Below are 22,899 nucleotides of genomic sequence, written 5' to 3' on the forward strand. Positions count from 1 at the left end.
CAAACGTTGCTGGAAATCTGGAGACCTATGCCAGGTTGTTCTGTCACAAAGATAGGATACAAACGAAGAGTCCTGTCATCGATAGACGATTAGCCACCGATTATTATTTCGGCCACTGTCCATGACTTGTCTGGTACTTACCTTATTACTGACTGTGGCGTTAGCGGGAATGTCTGCGTCAACAAGCATGAACATCTCTGTCAGTTAACCCTCTCTCTGTCAGGTATCTAGTATAACCTCTCCGTGTCAGTTAACCAGCATAACCTCCCTGTCAGTTAACTCTCCCTCTGTCAGGTATCCAGTATAACCTGTCTCTGTCAGTTAACCAACATAAACTCTCTGTCAGTTAATCCTCTCTCTGCCAGGTATCCAGTATAACCTCTCTCTGTCAGTTAACCAGCGTAACCTCTCTGTCAGTTAACTACACTCATGCTTGGTCTCTGAATGTGTGTACTTTTGAAGGTAACACGCTAACCCATATAAACTGAAAAGGAGCCCAAGGGAGACCAGTGATTCAGACCTCTCTGTCTGTTAATCAGCATGCATTCTCCCGCGTGATTATTTGAGGAAGCCTTCGTAAAATATTGCCAATAAATCTCTCGTCACCGTAAATAGTATATAATTCAAGTGTAATTAGTACGTGTTTCAAGATGAAAGCCTTGTGTTTAAACGAACTAGCTCACTTCAAAACGATGTTCTACATACAAGTTATGTGATTTATTACTAACAAAATAGCTAAACACATATATCAGTAATTACAAATAAATGTTTTGACCTACTTTTAATGGTTAATAAATAGACCAGGAATCACAAAAAGTGAGTGAATAAGTTTAGTTTTACGATACTTTTAGCAATACCATCAACAACACGGTGTGGACACCAGTTATTGGCTTCACACATTTTCCCCAGATAGTAAGAAGGTGAATGTTAGGTTCATCGATAGTGTCATATGCGCCAGGACGACAACGTCAGCAACACACCCTTGTTCCAGCTTGTTGAGTTGTTGTTGTTGTTGTTGTTGTTGTTGTTGTTGTTGTGTGTGTGTGGGGGGGGGGGGGGGGGGGGTAGTTATTGAGAGAGTAAGATAGTAAGATATTGAATGTGAGTGAATGGGTCCAGCGGTGATCGAGTGACCGACTGCGTGAATAAGTGAGTATGTTTGGGAGAGAGCAAGTGAATAAGTGAGTATGTTATCTGTTCAACTGATTGACAACTATTTGCATGAACAAGAAGTACACACTAGGAAAGTAAGCGAGCCTGATGCAGAATACAAAAACACGACCCTACGTTAAACTGACTGATGAATGTGGTATTCATGATAAAACACAAACTGTTTTCACATTATAGTCAGAAGAAGCATACCTGAAAAACATAATAGCGCTTTGTCCTGTGAAGACACGTTATCTCATGGTCTGGTTCTCTACTTTAACCCCCCGAGCGCTCGCAGCTGGAGGGGGCTATTTACAAGCAACGAAGATAATAAATACGGTGGATGTGACGACACCACAATACGGGCGTGTTTTCTGTTGTCTTAGTCTCAGTCGACATGTGGAGAGGAGGCATTCTCGCCGATGTTGTGCGACTAGCTTACATCATAACTACAGGCAGTACAAAAACATACACCCACCAAAGCAATGGTTCGAAGTATCTATCATAAGTCACTAATGGTTTAGGCTGGAAAGTTTTAGAACCGAATTGTCAATATAGACACTACTTGTTTCGAATTATGGACAACTCGACATCAGTCCAGAGGTATCAACTAGCCCTTTGAATTTGCTCAAACGCAATTTGGGGGTTTATCGGAATACAGAGTAAATTGTAATTGCATTTTCAAATACCATCAATTTACTGTCACATTCGGTGTACTGTGTTGTCAGTGCCATCTATCGGCGTGAAAAAACCCCATTAAGCTCAAAGAATGTATTTTAACACTACAAAGCGCTGAGTGCATCCGATTTTTTGCATCAGCTACTGTGACAAATCTTTCCTCTTGGTGTGAGAAGCCTGTTTCATGCCCAGATAGGCAGACACGTCTGTGGCGGTGATAAGCCTCCTTCTGCTGTGATGGACTTGAGTATGTGGCGTGTCTAACTCTGAAATGTCTCCACTCACCGCCAGGTGTACTGGCAAAGGTTGTCCAACGCTGTAACTGATGGAGCAAGTGGTGTGAATATCACCTGTTACAGTTAACATACGGTAATCAAGACAGCCTTTACCGTTACCACGTATAGGCTGGAGTATGGACGTGCGGTGGGGTAGCCTCGTGGCTACAGAGTACGATCGTCACACTGAAGACCTGGGTTCGATTCCCCACAATGTGTGAAGCCCATTTCTAGTGTCCTCCGCCGTGATATTGCTGGAACATTGTTAACTGAGACGTAAAACCATACTCACTCACTCCCATGCCCAGTTTTTCAGCTCTTGCGACATCCTTTCATTGTGTTTGCTAGGAAAGCTTTTCGCTTAACTGTTTTATGTAGATACGGGAGCCTATATTTGAATTTTTACACACACACACACACACACACACACACACACACACACACACACACACACACACACACACACACACATTGTTGATCACATTAAACTTTGGGTTACCGTGGAAACAAAAAGACAAGAATTTTTATGTATGACAACTTCTTTATTGTGGGGAGTCACGGTGTTTCGAAGTATGGCCTTACTTCTTCCTCAGATATTTATTTATTTATTTATTTATTTATTTATTTATTTATTTATTTATTTATTTATTTATTTATTCGATGCATTTGCCAAATTGCAACCATCTGTAAATTTGTTTAACCTCACGTGTAACCACGTGTACATTTTGTACATTAACTTTAGGAAATGAGGACATGAACGGAGTGAAAGGATTTAACTTATCATAACAATGTGCAATTTATTTAACCCGAAATGTACATAAAGGTACGATTCAGATTACAGTCTCTCAGAAGCCTATCTGGCAGGATGAATGAATATTTTTTGGCCATGGTTATGTATTATATTTCATGTAATTGTTCACTTGACACTTTTAATAAACAATATCTGTATGTCTCTACGTTTATCATTTTTACTGCGGGACCCTAGCTGAAGGACACTGGGACTATCCATGTACTATCGGACACAAGCTGCAGGATAACGGGACTATCCATTCATTGTCGAAAACAAGCTGCATGGCAGCGGGACTATCCATATACTATAGGACACAAGCTGCAAGATAGCGAGACTGTCCATTTATTGTTGAACACAAGCTGCATGAAAACATGATTATCCTTCCATTATCGGACACAAGCTGCAGGATAGCACGACTACCCAACACAGGCTGCATGATAGCATATATTTAATAAATGTTCAATAGGCAAGGTGCAATTGTGAAGATTCGCATTCTAAATTTCACTTTAATCGATTTACTTTTTGGTTTAAAGTGAAATTCACTGGCACGTTTTCACTGCAAACAGACGTTATACAGTTTCTTACATACCATGGTGAGATAACAGCTAAGAATTTGTAAATAAAAATAATAATTCATATATTTTATCAATAATACCCATCTGCACAGAAACAACAGCTGACACACAAACCGCCTTGTCGCCCAGGAGCTGAAATTCTTCCGCGCAGTGACCTATTTTTTACTGTCAATGATCAGTCCGCGGCGCGTGCGCGGTGACGAGGCGGAGTACACGAGGCACGCGATCACGGAGCGAGTTACAGCAGGTTATGGAAATATGGGCAACCCTCGGCAGCTCGACGTGGCTCTCATCCGAGCAATTATGGACCATCCAGTCTTCTACGATAAAAACTCCTGGGGCTATAACGATATCGAAGCCAAGGAAAGACTATGGACGAAGATCGCTGCCGATCTGAACTTGGAAGGTGAGACGCTACCTAGGTCACGGTGACACGAGCGCCCCAAACAACACGCCCTGGTTGTTACTGTTAGATTGGGTCAGTTGTAAGATTGTCATGTCCCGCGATCTGTGAAACACAGACAATATGTCATAAATTTTGTGCACGTGAATCAAGATTATGTTTTAACCACATTGATAAGCCTGAGCGTGATCGCTGGGCGAGCTGGGGTGCTTTACGAAGCCACGATGAATTCCTTAGGCTTAGAAGACATATGTAGTCCTGTCTTTTAGTGAGCTCAGCTACATTTCCATAAAAATACAAAAGTAAATGCAGAAATTCCCATGTTCCACAAAATACCGTGAATGAATTTCACAGGGCTATTAAAAGACTTACCAACTCCTATCGATTAGTCGTGTGACGAGGGCAGGTCACTCGTGATTACAACATACACTGCCGATCGGGGATTGCGGGCACGGGAGTCATGTGACCTGTGTTTGCGTGTCCTCAGCGGGGAATCCCCTCCAGTGAATCCGCATCGTCGTTTCACATTTGCAGCGAGTTAGTTATCTGGACTAATGCTTTGTCCCTGAATGTATAATTATAGTTTTGATAGTAATATATAAACCAGTGAGTTGGGAGATTCAGGGCCTGGGGAAATCTATACTTGCTTCATTTAGGGCTCTAGTATTGTCGGGAGGGCTAAGCTTTATGGAAATATTGCCGGATTGTGAGACAGACTAATACTACTAATGACAATTTGTCACGTTTCTATAGCGCCCTATTTGAACCACTTTGTTTTGTAGAATGGAGAGTGTATTGTTCTTGACTGGTGACGGTATACTTTTAAGCCGTTTACATATATTCTTATTACCAACAGTGGCCATATGATAATAAGATCTTTTTAAGTGGTCTGTGGAACTAGTCATTATCATATACACCGGTCTGTGGTCTGTGGTGTAAACCTGTATTAAAATAGCCATTCAGGTTTGTGTTTTGAGAAATACTTACTGGTTTCTTCACAGTGTTAAATACCGTATCCGACCTAAAATACGCTCTTCTCCGTTGGGGGTCATTTCTGTTTGATCATTTCTCCGAGGCAGATTCCGAGGTGCAACATATGTCATATTTGGGATTTCACTTTCTTAGTAAAGTTCAAATACTAGTCCTTTTTAAGGTTGAGTCCCATCCGGGATTCGAACCCGCACCCTCAGAGTCAGGCACCTAATCGCCAGCACACAAAGTCAGTCGCCTAGCCCGCTCAGCCACAGCGAGTTCCACAAAAATGAAAGTCGGACAACTGGTAGTCTAGACTCTGTACTTTGTGTACCCCTCTGATGAGTGTTTACTGGCACGCCTCCCACGGCCGAAAGCTATGATTACACGATGCCATTTAGAAAGTGGTCAAATGCAACATATGTCATATTTGGGATTTCACTTTCTTAGTAACGGTTGTGATGTTTTGGTTGTAGTCGATGCCTGCCGAGCGCGCTGGAAGAACCTCCGAGACACCTTCGTGAAGAGTCGTCGGAAGAAACCTCAGTTCAGGAGAGTTGGCACCAAGTTTGTACGGCAGACCTGCGTCAACAGGTGGCGCTACACTGACGAAATGGCGTTCCTCGTCCCCTACCTCAACCTCCGCGAACCTGAGTGAGTAGACCTGCGTTAGTGAGTGAAATAAGTTGAATGCTGCTACCAGTGTTGTCTCAAATTATAGCACTGCCTCTCAGCGAAATGAACGGCGTGTAGGAAAATGGTTCCTGAAACTCCAATGATCTTATATAGGAAACTCGAACCCGCTCAGGCCGGATCCAGACACGTGCAAGGGAGGCAACTGTTCACATACATTTGCGATGTTTTGGACTAGCTTACTGCTCCAGATCCCCTTAAACTGAAGAGTAGACTACAGCTGTTATATTATGCATTTATGTTACCAGTTCCAGTAATTTATGTTATCAGGATCGTCCCAGGATGCATTTGGATTTATGGATCTAGAGTATAGGTATGATGCCTATCAAGATTTATCACTGGCGGAGCCAATGGGGGCTTCATCCCTGCATCCACCCATGTTCATGCCAGAAAATATATTTAAGAGTTGCTTGAATATATGAGATTCGTTTTCGCCGACACAAGGCATGGAAAGCTTCTCGTTAACATTGAGTTGCCAGTCACATGCCTGAATGTGATTGCACGCACAGAACTGATACCAGGTATCTCAAATTGCAACTATCTGTTTGAGTGCGAAGCAGGATCCTCTGCTCATCAGTGTAGGACATATATCTGGTATTTTATGATGGTTTTCTTTTCAGGAAAACCGACAGCAACATAACCGACGACACAGAGTTCGAAATAACCACTAACGATGACGTGGACCAGGCGGGGTTGGTGCAGCAGGAGGAAGGGGAGACAACCCGGTCAAGTAGGAAGAGAAGCAGAGCGAGTAATCAGACTAGCATCCGACCGTCGTGTTCCTCCCAAGACCCAGAAGAAGCCACAGAGGAGAGGCCGACGAAGGTATACCACCAGCCCATGTTAGCAGTTCCACAGGAGATGGACGATATTGAGTCATTTTTCTACAGCATGGGTCAAAGCGCCCGAAACCTACCAAAACATCTACAGAGTCGCGTGAAGCTGAGAGTGTGTCAGGTCGTAACGGAAGCGGAGTTAGAGTTCCAAACCTCAACAGTTGCAGTGTACAGTGGCGAGCAGACGCTTGATGTGAAGCCTGTCATAGATTTGTATCAGACCTCGTGATCTATATATTCCTCATGGTCGTCATCGATACGTAGTTCCCAGATTCATTTAGGATGGTGCCCTGTCGATGGAGTCAAGACGTGTTTATTTTGAGGACATAAGGTGGTTCACGGAAAATGTGAGCTTTGGATAGACAATGCGGCATAACATTCCGGAGGAACGTTTCACAAAGTGATCATTGTGCCATGACAGCATAATTATTAATTATCGATAAGCGACGTCTCTGTATAGTAGGATGTCTTGGTGAAATGGTCGTCCTTCACGGCGGATGAGTACTATGCCATTGGGCACAAGTATCGTTACACAAACGCACAAGATGCAGAGACTTGAGACGAGTCATTCTTCTGCCACTGTCAGTATGTGGGCACAGTTCACTACAAGACTAGAAATAGTTGTGCAGCCATTTGCCTCGGGGTCTAGGTGAGCACCACAGACATGCTCTCAATAGTACGTGCACACTATTGGTCAGTCTGTGTACTGGAGGTGATGCTTTTCAAACTCAATCTTCCGTTTTTGTTCCACGAATTTATCCAGCCAGGATCGTTGCTATAGTAACCACCTTGGCGACAGTGACATACTGTGTTCCAGACCAGTTTCTGTCTACAGTGTACCGGCCAGGGCACCGTCCATGGACAAGTGCATGGGGAGTTTTCATTTGATATACGTTTTGGTATGAGTAGTCTGTATGAAGCGAAAGGCGGGTGTTTGTAGATATGCATGAAACTTATTTGAATAAATACTATATATCTGTTACAGATACTGTTATTATATTTTCACGCCGAACCTACACGATTAAGGATCATAATATTTTCTGTTGTTTTGTTGTTGTTGTTGTTGTTGTATTTGTTGGGTGGGGGTGGAGGGATTGAACATTTCGGGCTTTGGCTGAGTTCATCGATCGGATATTGCTGGGATATTCCGCAGTTTTATCTAATGCCATGTTTAGTAAATTAGTCACACATACAGCACTACACAAAAACTGATCTACCAACGTTCATACACATACATTGGAGCATCTCCTCGAGAACGACCTAGGTACATCTTCAGTTAACAGGGTTAACGTATCTGCATCTCCTCGAGAACGACCTAGGTACATCTTCAGTTAACAGGGTTAACGTATCTGCATCTCGAGAACGACCTAGGTACATCTTCAGTTAACAGGGTTAACGTATCTGCATCGCCTCGAAGAGTCTTGACCCGAGCCTGTAGTTGGAGTAAAGGATGTGGGGAGGATTCCGACTGTCTCCACGCATAGCAGAAATCCAACATACTTGAGAAGGATTCTTTTAGATTTGGTCTTCAGGAGCCCATGTGTGTCGTGAAGCGACTAACGGGATCGGGTGGTCAGGTTCACTGGCTTGGCAGACACGGCATCATAGATACAGTTGCGTAGATCGATGCTAATGTTGTTGATCACTGGATTGTTTTGTCGACTCTGCGCAGAGAGACGCCACACATTTCTACTATTGTTGAGTACTGTGTTACGAAACAAACAAACAAAACAAATCAAATATGTTTATTTCTACAGAGCTCAAATCTTCAAAAGAGACTCATTTACCCGGTGCCCACGTCTGGATGCTGTGACAGATGTAACAGGTTCTGAATTACCAGCGAGCATGGGAACCACTTGCAAACAACATTATATAAACATTACATAATATATCAACATTAAGATAGTGCTATGTGACCGAATGTGGTGTATAGATTCTATTTGAAGGAGTTGTGTTTAAGAAGAAAACTGTATGTGTCACATTCATTTTACATTGATGTATACAATACGTGTCTTTGAAGACGTCAAACAGCTAATTCGAAATAGTCAGGCAGCTGTTAAGCAGCTACATCGTTTCACCCGCTGCACTTGTACTGTTAGTTCATATGCTGTTTCGAGCTATCTTTTGATTATATTCTTATGATTAATTAAAACTATAACTTAAATTACCTCTATATCCGCATGTTTATAAACACTTCGCGTAAAGCTGTGCACGATACATAGATAGTTACACGGTTACACAGATACACCTTCACGGGTAATAAGCCACTTACAATACTGCACCTACGTGTTCGTAATATCACCATGGCAATGAAACCACGCCCTGTTGACGTAAACTGTTTGGAGCACTATTTACAAAATGTCGACTTTATTAAGGATCCCCAGCCCGGAGACTTGGTGATCTGGATACTTTTACTAATGACTGAACGTATACGATTTGAAACGCCCCACTGTTCAAACAAACAAGTCCGTAACCATCTCAAACACAGCAAAACACCGCTATACCGAATTAACGAGTTTTGAGTAATGTCCGGTACACTGGATATTAATAACAAGTGGAAACACACAAAACGCGGTTTAATTGCGCACAAGAAGACAAAAGATTGACTGAAGTCACAGAACACAGACTGCCAGTTTCTTACAGAAACAAAGATGGCCTTTAAAGTCACCGTAAGCATCTATGGTGATGAAAATGTGAAAGAAAGGAAAAAGTACAGAGTGCATATTTTTAACGAAACAGGATAACATGACTGAGGAAACATGCGCACGGGTCGCCCAACGAGCGGTCCGAAATTGTTACCCTGCTCTGGACAGATATGCTGTCAGAGACGCATAGAATACAGGGGTCTACATCTTTTCATGGCCAGTGTCGTGAGTCTTGGATGTGTTGTGACGCAGCTCACAACATCCAACTGGGTAGACGTTATCCGTCACGTTGGTGCGTTTCAATGTTGGAAGAAAAAAATTAGTACCCAAATGTTCTCATCTCAAGTTGCCAATACTTCGATAAAATTCATTTTTTTACACTCCCTGTGTTCAAAGACACCGATATTGACAAAGCATTTTATTGTTGAAAATTGCAAACCAACTGACTAGTGTTTAATGGATCTATTTCCAGCAACACATGACTAATGTATACCCAGAGTGAGGACAGACATAAACAGGCTATAGCTGAACGTCCGGCCGACCATGAGTTCAGTTTAGATCCAAGGTGTGGCTTTGATAGTCAAACACACCCCTACACAATCCAACACGTTCTTCATACCTGTGTCAGGTCTTCTTTTTGAGGGTTTTGTTCTACAAAATGTCCGCATCAAACAGTTTAGGAATCGTAAAGAACTGATTCTTTAAATAGTCCACAAACATTTAAGTCACACTCTCCAGAGCACATGTGCACGTGCAATGTCGTCGCAAAACCCGCCAGTCACACGGTGTCGCTCACTGAGATCGTCAACTGATACTGACGAAAGAATACAATGTGTCAAGGTCAGTTGATGTCTTCGATCACAACTTGCGGTTGTTTCCCTGACAAGTCCCACGGCGCGTCCCTGAACTCGTCCCGGTCGATTCGCCCATCACCTGGAACAAACATGTATAGTTAGACGCTGGACCAGACAGAGATACATGGAATAACAATGAGCGCGTAGTGTGTACGTCACATTTAGCAGTGGTGAGTGAGGTGGGTTTTACGCCGCTTTTAGCAATATTTAAGCAACATGAGGGAGGGGCACACACACATTTAACCCATGTGGGGAATCGAACCCGGGCCTTCGACGAGACGAGTGAACGCCGTAACAACTGGGCGTTCAGCAGTTGTCTTGCTATACCATCCAGGCTAGGTGACTAACGACGTTTAGTGGTTGTGAATCTGCGCACAATGAGTTCCAGGTAAAAACAACCAAACCACTGGATATTCGGGACGGGCAATCTGTTTAAACTTTAGTTGACTGGAATTTTGTGTGATGTACGTGAAAGAATTATTTGGCTCCTACATTCAGAGGAAAACAATTCCATGACGTATAACCATATCGTCAGATATTATTCGACTGGAACGATATCCTAGACCCTCCTAGACCCTCAAAGAAGTTCCCCCTATTTTCTCCTGGGAAAATAGTTTAGGTTGTGCATTGTGTCGCATACGTATTCAGCATTGTGATGCAGTCGTTCTGATGGCATTCGTCGTAGCACGATCGTGAACTGTGGAATCACCCTGATTATCGGTTATAGGCCTGCCGGGACATCGATCTTCGGTTCCCCACTGGTGTTACCTCCTAGGACATCGGGCTTTCAGTCATCGTTAGCTGACATTCCAGTACTTCAACAACTATGCGTTATGGTGATCGATTGTGATCCTGGGTTTGCCGGCATTGTAATACTCCATGTTTACAGGAGCAGAATACAGTGAGAAGCGGACGGTTACAATGGATGACTTGGCCGACAGCGCGACATCATCCCCACAGGGCGGGAGGCGTTACTACTTAATAACCACTTTTATAAACAAATAGATCTTACTCTATCAATAACAGATGGACCCTGTGTCATATCATGACGGTTGACAAACAGTGACCCGTGAAGGTGGCCCGTGAAGGTGGCCCGTGAAGGTCCGGGTTAAAACTATCTTCAGTAACCCGATGTTTGTCGTATGAGGCGACTTACGGGATCGGGTATTCATAAATACATGAACTCAGGCGCTCTCTCTGCAGTTCAAGAACCTCCACCAGTGCCCAGGTATTCTGTACGCGTAAACCCCTTATTAACCGCGCATGATGTACTTCACACACATTTGAACATCACGGTAGAAATATTTGTAAGTCATGCCTTCAAAAACATGTCATCAGCGTGTTTCTTCACATTTCATGCATGACGTAAATCCGCGTGTGTTAACCCCGCAGCAGTACAACACAAGACCTATCAATTTACAAGGTAAATATATAAACACAACCACAAAGTGTTTTTGTATGTGTAAACTCAGCTCACGTTGAAAGAACTGACTGATGTTTTCTACCAGAAAGGTGATTTGTTTCACGCAAATGTGTGAATCGCTTAAGCGAATGTATTTCAAATTACACAGATTATTAGCAGTTGGTAAACATTATCTATTACACAACATTTCACCTCTGATGGGGAAGTAATAATCTCTTTGATTGTTACAGGAGGCACGCTTGCCATCAGGGTCTGAGTTGCTAGGCAGTTTTTGAAACAGGTTTCTCACAAGGTGGCATTTTAAATGAATCATGTCACTCCCGCTGATCCCTGATGTCATCGTCAGCAAAACACACATAAAACACCCCAATTTATTGTTTGATGTGAAACCGTTTGGAGCCAGATCGCTGAGCTTTGCTTCCTTGGGTTTTGCAGCGTCTTATATGATCATCCTTCACATTGTCCTCATGTTGATACTTTGTCTTTTACAGAATGGATGATTTGATTGTTGTTGCGGCTTGATGTTAGTGGTTGACTATATATAGTCAGTGGACCAACAGACAATGATTGTGTACTATCATGGCCAATAGTCAATGGCTAAAAGTAGAAACATGAACAATAGACAATGACTGTGTGTACTAATATGACCGATATAGTCAATGGCTGAGTGTGCTAACACGACCAATAGTCAATGGTTGAGTGTACTAACATGACCAATAGTCAGTGGTTGAGCGTACTAACATGGCCAATATAGTCAATGTTTGAGTCTACTAGCACGACCAATAGTCAATGGTTGAGTGTGCTATGATGACCAATAGTCAAAGGTTGAGTATACTAACATGACCAATAGTCAGTGGTTGACTGTGCTAACATGACCAATAGTCAATGGTTGAGTAAGCTAACATGACCAATAGTCAATGGTTGAGTGTACTAACATGACCAATAGTCAATGGTTGAGTGTGCTAACATGACCAATAGTCAATGGTTGAGTGTACTAACATGACCAATAGTCAATGGTTGAGTGTGCTAACATGACCAATAGTCAATGGTTGAGTGTACTAACATGACCAATAGTCAATGGTTGAGTGTGCTAACATGACCAATAGTCAATGGTTGAGTGTACTAACATGACCAATAGTCAATGGTTGAGTGTACTAACATGACCAATAGTCAGTGGTTGACTGTGCTAACATGACCAATAGTCAATGGTTGAGTGTACTAACATGACCAATAGTCAATGGTTGAGTGTGCTAACATGACCAATAGTCAATGGTTGAGTGTGCTAACATGACCAATAGTCAATGGTTGAGTGTACTAACATGACCAATAGTCAATGGTTGAGTGTACTAACATGACCAATAGTCAATGGTTGAGTGTACTAACATGACCAATAGTCAATGGTTGAGTGTACTAACATGACCAATAGTCAGTGGTTGAGTGTACTAACATGACCAATAGTCAATGGTTGAGTGTACTAACATGACCAATAGTCAATGGTTGAGTGTACTAACATGACCAATAGTCAGTGGTTGAGTGTACTAACATGACCAATAGTCAATGGTTGAGTGTGCTAACATGACCAATAGTCAATGGTTGAGTGTACTAACATGACCAATAGTCAATGGTTGAGTGTACTAACATGACCAATAGTCAGTGGTTGAGTGTACTAACATGACCAATAGTCAATGGTTGAGTGTGCTAACATGACCAATAGTCAATGGTTGAGTGTGCTAACATGACCAATAGTCAATGGTTGAGTGTACTAACATGACCAATAGTCATAAGCATAAAGCACATTAGCTTCACATAAAAACAGTTCTAGTATTAAAGTTTATTAACTAACAGTCACAGGGAAGGTATTAAAGTGTATAGACACGATCGGTTGTAAATGGGTAGGTTTATAGTGTCTTTATGTGGTTGATATCCAATGACTGCATTTGCAGTCTTCACTTTCTAATAGTCGATGGTTAACGAGCGTATAGTGTCAGTTATGTATAACGTAAGCGGTACCATTAATAGTGAGTGAAAATTATCAGTATTCAGTGGCTGAGTTCATAATGTGTTCATATTGTGTCTATGGACTGAATGTACTCAGTGTTATCATCATTAATGGTTGAATGTGTTCTGATATGGCATATGTTCAGCGTTAAACTTCTATAGCCTCTCACAAGTCTCCTACAGACACTTGTACAGCGTCTCATACAAGGCTTCGCCAAAGCATCTCGCACAGCATCTCCTAAAACGCCCCCTACAACATCTGCCGCATATCATAGGGCGTCTCTTAAAACGCTTCGTCACAATATCTCGTACAGCATCTCCCACAACGTCTCCTACAACACATCCTGTGGCATATTCTGCAGCGTCTCATACAACGCTTCGTCACAACATCTCGCACAGCGTCTCCTACAACGGCGCTTACAACATATCCTGCAGCATATTCTACAGCGCCTCGTCTGGTATCACCAGGTAGTATTGCATTCAATCGAGTGGTGTTCTCGGTGTTATTAAGTGGCGTACAGCCTCAGTGCAATGTCAAGCTTTAACTACAGATTGTAGTTGGTAGTGTATTACACAAGCCGCTGACGCGTAACTATAATGACACGCAAGTCACCTCCAGCACAGACAATCTCAGACCACGACAGACAACACAACAAGCCCATCTCGCAAAGTGGCAGTCTCTGATCAATAATTTCAATCAATGTGTATCCAGTTCTTTTTTTTACGTTTATGTGCAATATTGTCTAGCACTTCAAGAGAATTATCTTGTTCATGAGATGACACAGGAACCCCGTGTCAAGAGGTTCTACCCAGATTTCACTACTTCCTTTAATTCCAACTGATGACAACATTTTGTGAAAACAGAAACAAGGCTGGTTGTCCACACAGATATGTTGACTATCTACAGTCAGGACGTTGTGTTATGCATTCAAGGCTTCTCCCCCACCGGGAGGCCCCACCGTGGCCCGAACTCGTTATTGAAAGGGGTATTTATCTGTGGTTAAAAGTTGACAGGCGCTCTAGGATGAGGGCGATTAAATTGGATAAAATGACTAAAGAGCTATCAATGTCCTCGCTCCCGGCTGGTTTGAAATATCCTGGGACATGACTGACTGCAGGGAGGTTAAATCAACGCCAGTCTTACACACTGAACAGAATGTGATGGCGTGAGGTAAAAGGGGAATTGTAATTGGGTAGGATACACGATACAGGGGGTCAGACATTATCATGGCAGCCTGTTTATGCTTATTCAAACTGTGTAAGAGGTCTTCTTGCCCACTTGGTATCCATTGTTCGAATACAAGACAGATACTCTACAGAGAGGTCAGTTGTTGTGTTACAGATGGGCGTGGTGTACATCAGCTGTCCTTTATTCGGGCCAAGCATTTTAATATCGGCAGTGTTTGATGAAACGAAACGTTGAAAAATTTTAAACTGAAGGACGTATATGGCGTCGGTAGAACCCTTAATGCAGCAGGTCTTATATCGGTTCTGTGCTTATCTCGACACTCATGAACATCCGGGTTAGTGGTCGTCGTAAGCAATTCATGCTTGTCGTAAGAGGCGACTCACGGGGTCGGGTGATCAGGCTTGTTGAATTGGTTGGCGCATGTCATTGCGTAGATCGCATAGTTGGATGCTCATGTTGTTAATCACTGGTCTAGACTCGATTCTTTATCAACCGCCGTCATATAGCTGAAATATTGTGTGTGTAGCATAAATCTAAACACACTCACTCACTCTTTTTTCTCAGTCCAGAGTGCTCGTTGTATTGCCATAGCCCATAGAGATGAATGAGACGACACATGGGATGAATTTCATGTGATGATACGTGTGATGAATGTGACGACAAATGATCAGTGTGACGACACGTGTGATGAATGTGACGACACCTGATCAGTGTGACGACACGTGTGATGAATGTGACAACACGTGACACGTGCCTCCTCCACACACGCCTCAAATATGTACACAGAAACAAACACACTCCAAAGCAACAGGCCTTGTGAGGTTTATACTTCATATGTGAAGAATGAAGGTTAGAGTTATCTGCCCTTAGGTAAATGGATTCTCAACGTGCGGCTGGAAAACGACGTGGGCGTCGACCAGATACTTTCGGGTGGTCAGGGCGGTAATGGCCCTCCAACTACACATTAAATACTCTACATTCATTTGATCGCCTGGCCCAGGTTAAACGTTTGACATATCTTTGGCTTAGTCTGAACATTTTGTGTATCTTCTTGCTTTCTCTTCATGAAATATCTACTGGGGGTGCATTATTAACATAATATTCATTTTACATGGATAGGGGCAACCGTGTCAGGTTCCCACTCATTTAGTTCCACCCTTTTATCTCCGCTATGTGGACTAGATGTATAGAAACTAAAAGTGTCCTTCTACATACCCAGGTGCGCCGCTGAAGCCGGCAGTTTTTCCCCTCACTGAATCACAGTATGCCAGTTAACCGGAATCACCCAAGTGAACGCGGATGGAAACAAATAGATCAACATACACCTGATGGACAAACAATGACCATTGTCCGAGATGGGCACCGATATAGCAGGCTTTCTTGACCACATCGTGTTTCTTCCGTGGGCTGGATAAGATTGTTATGGTATTTTCTCTATCAATGGATCAATTGAAGCGGAGATAAGCTGGTTAATAAACATCTCAGAGACCTGTTAGTCTCAGGCCTCTATAAGCGCCAACAGGGGGTCGAGTCCAATGATTGTTAACTGACATAAAGAACACCAGAAAGTCTACTTCATTCCGATACTGAACATGTAACGGTAGAGAAACTTCCCATGTACCAGCTCATCACAGTCCCTGTCCTAACGTCGTCTCGTTCATGTCACCAGGGACATTGAAATACTCCCTGTAAACGGTTCCATTTTCACGAGTCTGTAGTTCTACATTTTAATCCCTAAGTGTATCAATCTGTAAAACATGCCCACTGCAGATCGCCTGTGTGATAAATGCACTAGGATCTGAAAAGGAAAGGATTTATGGATGTCAAATTCTAAATTAGATTTTGAGGAACATGGTGTTTCTGGAGATATTGTTACTCCTTCATCAGGAAAATAATTATGAAGATAAAGAGGTTGCCATTCATAAATTCCTGCCTGTTTTAAATTTGTAATCTGTAATTATTTGGCACGTTGAAGCTGCTCAGTTGTAAATATTGCGTATATAAATTCAATATAGGCCTGTGGTCTTTTAAGTACCGAATAAAGATTGGAATGCTTGACTTTACGTGAACCACTTCTAAATTCCGTTCACAGACTTTATGCCAGTATATATAGTCTCTGGGTCTAGTCTGCAGACCATAGAACAAATATGTACAGTCCTAGCAGATTTAAGATAATTGGGAAGAGTGGCTTACTGCAGAAGAAAGTCACTTGGCTCCTGGTTCTACTTTATTAAGATAAGTGGAGAAATGTTTTAAGACAGAATATGTTCAGTTCAGACTCTAGATGTTCGTCCAAGATGGAGCGAAAGAAAACGTCGACATCAGTTGGTCAGCTGTTTGTCCTGATACCCCAGCTAGGTATCAAGTTGCCATTTACATAGTTCGCAGAAAAACCATCAGCAAAGTAGAGCCCTTGTCTTTATGGAGACACATCGGATGAGACAAACTCAAAGGAATCGATCCCGCAGCGCAGTAGAAAGCCAGACAGTACCGCAGTCAGAAGTTAGTAAACAGTTGTTGATTAACTTGAACTGAATCAAAACGTAAAGAAGCCCTTCGTCCTGATCTGCCTTCAACACAAGGACATGATCCGCTAAACCAGATATACCGTCATCAAATATACATGCATCATAATGGTTCTAACCCCACAATACACGCAATGTCTTTGCTTCAACCCCTCGAAATTTGGAGGGGACATTGATCAGTATGAGTTGTTTGGATAGGCATTTAAATGGAAAGACGGCAAATTATTCTGGTGACAAATTCCTCGGATTTATTAGTTTTACGTTTGAAACTTCCAAAGGCACGACAGTTAGAGAAAAAAGCGTGCGTTTCTTTTGCAACTCAGTATATGTAGTGAAGTCTACTTTTTCGTACTAAACAAGAAATTGTTTAAAATTCCATTCTGTAATACGATCGCAATTTTCCTATTTTCCTTTTGGTGTAAAAACTTGATGAGAATGATTGAACGGAAATGTTAAATCTTTTCATCTGTTGTACATAACCCGATCGGCCCCAAAGACAACTGAGCGTTAGCTACATGGCCTTTTTCCCATTTTTCATGGAAAGAACGTGAGTTTATTTTAGCAATATTTATTATAGACGAGGGAAAGAATGTAAACGAACGTAAAATTAGTCGCCCGGAGTTAGGTATGTCTATTTAAAAGACATTTACCTGTTTGTTAGTGAAAGCGATCACCCTTGTAGACAGATTCGATAGAGGAAAGAACAATGGGCGATGACATCCCGCAGTTAGAGTGCAGTGACGTGACATCGACAAGTGATGTAGCAGACATAGGGATACATAGGGAGGGCACCCTCTTGGTGCCACGTGTCGGAACGATTGAACTCAGAACTTCCCTGCTCATAACATAAACATTAACTGTAGCAACTAGTTCACTGAAACTAATGCCTCTGGTACGTGTGGGTTGTTTTTCATCTAAAGAAGGAAAAAAGAATAACCTCAAGCTTAGTACACTTTGTCGAACTGTAGCGGGAAGAAGTCAATCCGACTGTGCGATTTTCAGGGAATATAAAGTTTGAGTGATGAAAACCTCTTCAGGTAACTGCTGTGTTGAAAGAGAATTCTTGATCATGTCCTGTTTACCAGTTTTCTATCAGGCAACCTTGTGCATAACGTGTTCGCTCACAATATCAAACCACGAGTTCCATACCCCATATTTGTACACATTACACATGTCCATATTTCCCCTCCCGTGACGTTATGAAAGTGATGTAAACCTTCCATGTCAGGTTTGTCTTTCTGTCTGTCTGTCTGTCTGTCAGTCTGTCTGATCGTCTGTTCGTCGTTTCATACTGAAAGGGAATAAGCATACACATGACAGAAGCTGCAACCCTGTACGGTATGGCATTTGTCGTTGATGCTTCCAGTCACCGTTGTCGATGTCGCTAAAATAGCAGTACTTATTCCCTAAAATTGAATCAAGACTCTTGAAGACCCCCAACGCAGCGGAACAAAACTCACAAACTCATTTATAGATTCTATCTCTCTGTGTCAGATTACGTCACTGATTAACAGCACGTGTTTGGAATCTGTCGTTGGACGTGTTCCAGTGTCATCTTGATATACATCGCCATCTTGATATACGTCTGATAGTCAGCCTTAGCTGTAAACGAACGAGAGCTTTGATTTTTGCGCACGTTCCCGATGTCGTTTTCGATACTGTTTGTATTACTGTTCGAGACATGAGTGTTTGTTATTACATGCACGGCTTGTGTGTGGAAACAATGTATTCCATAGGTACAAGTTCAGTTTCACATATCATCGTTACATTTAGTAGTAATAGTTCACCCCAGATTGGTTCGATCGTCAGGCGCTCACGTCATCAGAAAATGAGAACTCGATTCCGAGTTTGTTTCACGCGTTATATCTACTAAAACATATATGAATATTCGAAAATACTAACTCAGGCATGTTCCCGGACATGCATGGTGTTTGGTAGTCTTCATCCGTGTAACTTAACGCCATATTGTATGTTTAATTGCATTTTGTTCGGCGTCTTCTGTTATAGGCACAGTATATACGTAAGTAGAATGACGTCACGTATCATAATCTCGTCCAAAATCAGTAATAACAGACCGAATATGTAAGGTATTGTAGCAACTTGGCCGTGGATTATAGGAACTTGTACGAGACGTTTATTAGAGTTTTAACATAATAATTACAATTGAATTAAAGTCATTTAAATATTTCGCACAGTAATTATTCTTTTGGATTAATTAAAACCTATAAATATAGATTTCTAAACTGTCTTAACTGACAAGTAATTCAATTAGCGTCACAATGTCTCGCAGTTGCAGTCGCTCTTTCTCTCTGTCCCCCACCGTGATGTTGCTGGAATAGTCCTGAAAGCGACGTAAAACCAGACGCACTCACTCATCCACATTGGAACTGGTGAATGAGTGAGTGAATTTGGTTTTACGTTGCTTTTAGAAATGTTCCAATAATATGACGGGAACACCATGTCCTCACACAATGTACCTGTTTGGGGAATCGAACCCGGGCCTTTGGCGTGATGTAACCACTAGGCTACCCCACCGCCCCGACAACAGAACTAGAAAAATTATAGTAACAACAAGTTATGATATTCATTGACGTTTATTACTTGTTAGAGTTTTCTTTTAACACCATGTATCTTTATATTTCTAAAACCGACAGTTGAGAGGGGGCAGCAGACATCTTGACAACCACGTTTCCCACCCCAAGCCGCTACACGCTTCAAGAAATGCCCAGAATCCCATCTCACCACTGTGACAGTGTATATACAACACATTCTCCCACAGCAACCATGGCCGCGTGTTACTTTGCATCCGAGTATTTAACCCCGTCAGGATATTAAACACGACATGCAGCTGTCTACAGACCTAAATATTGAGACGAGTTTAGACAAGGGTGAATATATGGATAGCTGCTATAGGACATAATTGCTCGATTATATATGTGTTATGTGTTTAGTGTAGGAACGTTACCCTCTTTTCAATACGATGGGTTACGGTTTGGCGACGGAACCGCGGTAACGAGCAGTGCCGTGATTGTTTATCATCTTGATTTCAGAACAACGTGCTGTTTGCTGTATTGATTTTGTGATGTGTCGTTCCTGCAGTGTTGTTCAAGTGCAGGTCTCGTTGCAGAAACGCCACACGAAGGCATGATGCGGTGTCTTCCAAGCCGCTACGCCAAGGCCGTTGTGACGCCATACTGAGACATCATACCATTGGAACGCAGACGGAGAAATCATTCCTTTGGAACGCATGACGGAGATATGGCGTGGTGTCTTCCAAGCCGCTACGCCAAGGCCGTTGTGACGCCATACTGAGACATCATACCATTGGAACGCAGAGGGAGAAATCATTCCTTTGGAACGCATGACGGAGATATGGCGTGGTGTCTTCCACGGCGATACGCCGAGGTCGTTGTGACGCCATACATCAAGACTGTCTGTAGACTACATCAAGGCGGCCTGTAAATCTGGAGTTTGGACCAGAGAAACCAGAAAGTGACCCTGACCTTCAGATCCTGTCAAAAAAGGTCATACGACAAAAATTACGTCTTAGGTGCTCAGGGTATTGTGTCGTACCCATTGGTCAAAACGTAGTTCGTGGCAGGACAAACGACCTCTAGGCTACATATGTCCCACTGCCCCAGAAAGTCTGTGACCTGCTCCAAGCTGCACAATACACGACAATGTACAACACTAGTACAGAACAACTTATTCCACAGGAATAGTTCCAACAATTCGGAATACCATGGTCACAGGTTGTACAACGAATGCAAATATCCCTTCAGTGCTTAACTGAAGTTCTCAAAGGACCTGGCTGCCATTCTTATTCAAAACTGGAAACAAATCGTACAAGTCTATTAAGTTATTATCGACATGGGAGTTCACATAACCCTATATGGCACCAAACACATCTGTCTGATAAGGAATGGTCTTTACACCCCATTATCCCGCAGCATGAATACTTAATGACCTGAGTTACGACAGATATCCATTCTGAACACAATGCTCGATTGGTGGATGTCTTGGCTCCTGAGATAGCCCTACCAAGGGGAGCTATTATACACTTCAAAGTCAGATGCAACATAGTCTGTTTCTTAATATGGCATCAAAGAAGAAAAAAGGAGTGCCTGTTCTGAGCACCGATGTAATATTCACACATGCAAGCTCTGCTATGCAAGATATGTTCCCAATAATTACATAAACAAAACACATGCCGGCAACAGGTTCTGTTTATTTTTTCGCTGCGGTAAAAGCATTAAAACAAAGTGTATATTATATTTTTTCATCTGCCACCTACTTATATTTGTTTCTCCACTCTAGGCGTCAAAAATCGGCCGACAGAAAATAATCACTTTCGGCATTATCCAACAATTTGGCTACATTCTTACGACACATTCCTTTGCGGAAAACAGTGGGTTTCAATAGGTGCATTTCAGAAAAAATACAGATTCCATACTTTTTTATGTGGATGTGTTGTACTAATCATTTCAAAAGAGTGACAACACTATGATAATGCTAGTGGTTGAGCAATGTCTTTGATCTTGGTAAACAGAATAGGTCAAAACTACAGAGATATGAAGGTTAACTCCAGCTATTCCAAAATCTTTGATGCTATGATTGAAAGTTAAAATTACCATATATACTTTGAGAAACGTTTTGAACGGGTATACTTTGAAGCTATGATTGAGAGTTAAAATTACCATATTTACTTTGAGTAATATCTTGAACGGGTACACTTTGAAGCTATGATTGAAAGTTAAAATTACCATATTTACTTTGAGTAATGTTTTGAACGGGTATACTTTGAAGCTATGATTGAAAGTTAAAATTACCATATTTTCTTTGAGTAATGTTTTGAACGGGTACACTTTGAAGCTATGACTGACAGTTAAAATTACCATATTTACTTTGAATAATGTTTTGAACGGGTATACTTTGAAGCTATGATTGAAAGTTAAAATTACCATATTTACTTTGAGTAATGTTTTGAACGGGAATACTTTGAAGCTATGATTGAAAGTTAAAATTACCATATTTACTTTGAGTAATGTTTTGAACGGGTATACTTTGAAGCTATGATTGAAAGTTAAAATTACCATATTTACTTTGAGTAATGTTTTGAACGGGTATACATTGATGCTATGATTGAAAGTTAAAATTACCATATTTACTTTGAGTAATGTTTTGAACGGGTACACTTTGAAGCTATGACTGAAAGTTAAAATTACCATATTTACTTTGAATAATGTTTTGAACGGGTATACTTTGAAGCTATGATTGAAAGTTAAAATTACCATATTTACTTTGAGTAATGTTTTGAACGGGAATACTTTGAAGCTATGATTGAAAGTTAAAATTACCATATTTACTTTGAGTAATGTTTTGAACGGGTATACTTTGAAGCTATGATTGAGAGTTAAAATTACCATATTTACTTTGAGTAATGTTTTGAACGGGTATACTTTGAAGCTATGATTGAAAGTTAAAATTACCATATTTACTTTGAGTAATGTTTTGAACGGGAATACTTTGAAGCTATGATTGAAAGTTAAAATTACCATATTTACTTTGAGTAATGTTTTGAACGGGAATACTTTGAAGCTATGATTGAAAGTTAAAATTACCATATTTACTTTGAGTAATGTTTTGAACGGGAATACTTTGAAGCTATGATTGAAAGTTAAAATTACCATATTTACTTTGAGTAATGTTTTGAACGGGAATACTTTGAAGCTATGATTGAAAGTTAAAATTACCATATTTACTTTGAGTAATGTTTTGAACGGGTATACTTTGAAGCTATGATTGAAAGTTAAAATTACCATATTTACTTTGAGTAATGTTTTGAACGGGTATACTTTGAAGCTATGATTGAGAGTTAAAATTACCATATTTAC

General features: G+C 41.5%; 2 protein-coding genes across 2 annotated transcripts in view; one reads left to right on the plus strand and one right to left on the minus strand.

The window, feature by feature from the left end:
- Positions 1–3,637: 3,637 nt before the first annotated feature.
- LOC137295870 (uncharacterized) lies at positions 3,638–7,353 on the plus strand. The gene is made up of 3 exons (XM_067827431.1): positions 3,638–3,873; positions 5,319–5,496; positions 6,156–7,353. The coding sequence occupies exons 1-3, from the start codon at positions 3,639–3,641 to the stop codon at positions 6,598–6,600; spliced, it is 858 nt and encodes a 285-aa protein (XP_067683532.1). The 5' UTR covers position 3,638; the 3' UTR covers positions 6,601–7,353.
- A 748-nt stretch (positions 7,354–8,101) lies between these two features.
- LOC137296832 (uncharacterized) overlaps positions 8,102–22,899 on the minus strand; it is a 29,970-nt gene continuing 15,172 nt past the window's right edge. Inside the window, exon 2 of the mRNA XM_067828699.1 lies at positions 8,102–9,949. Within this exon, the coding sequence (XP_067684800.1) occupies positions 9,858–9,949 (92 nt within the window). The 3' untranslated portion in view covers positions 8,102–9,857. The remainder of the gene's footprint in view (positions 9,950–22,899) is intronic.

This window comes from Haliotis asinina, chromosome 9 (assembly GCF_037392515.1).
Source record: "Haliotis asinina isolate JCU_RB_2024 chromosome 9, JCU_Hal_asi_v2, whole genome shotgun sequence".
Lineage (NCBI taxonomy): Eukaryota > Metazoa > Mollusca > Gastropoda > Lepetellida > Haliotidae > Haliotis > Haliotis asinina.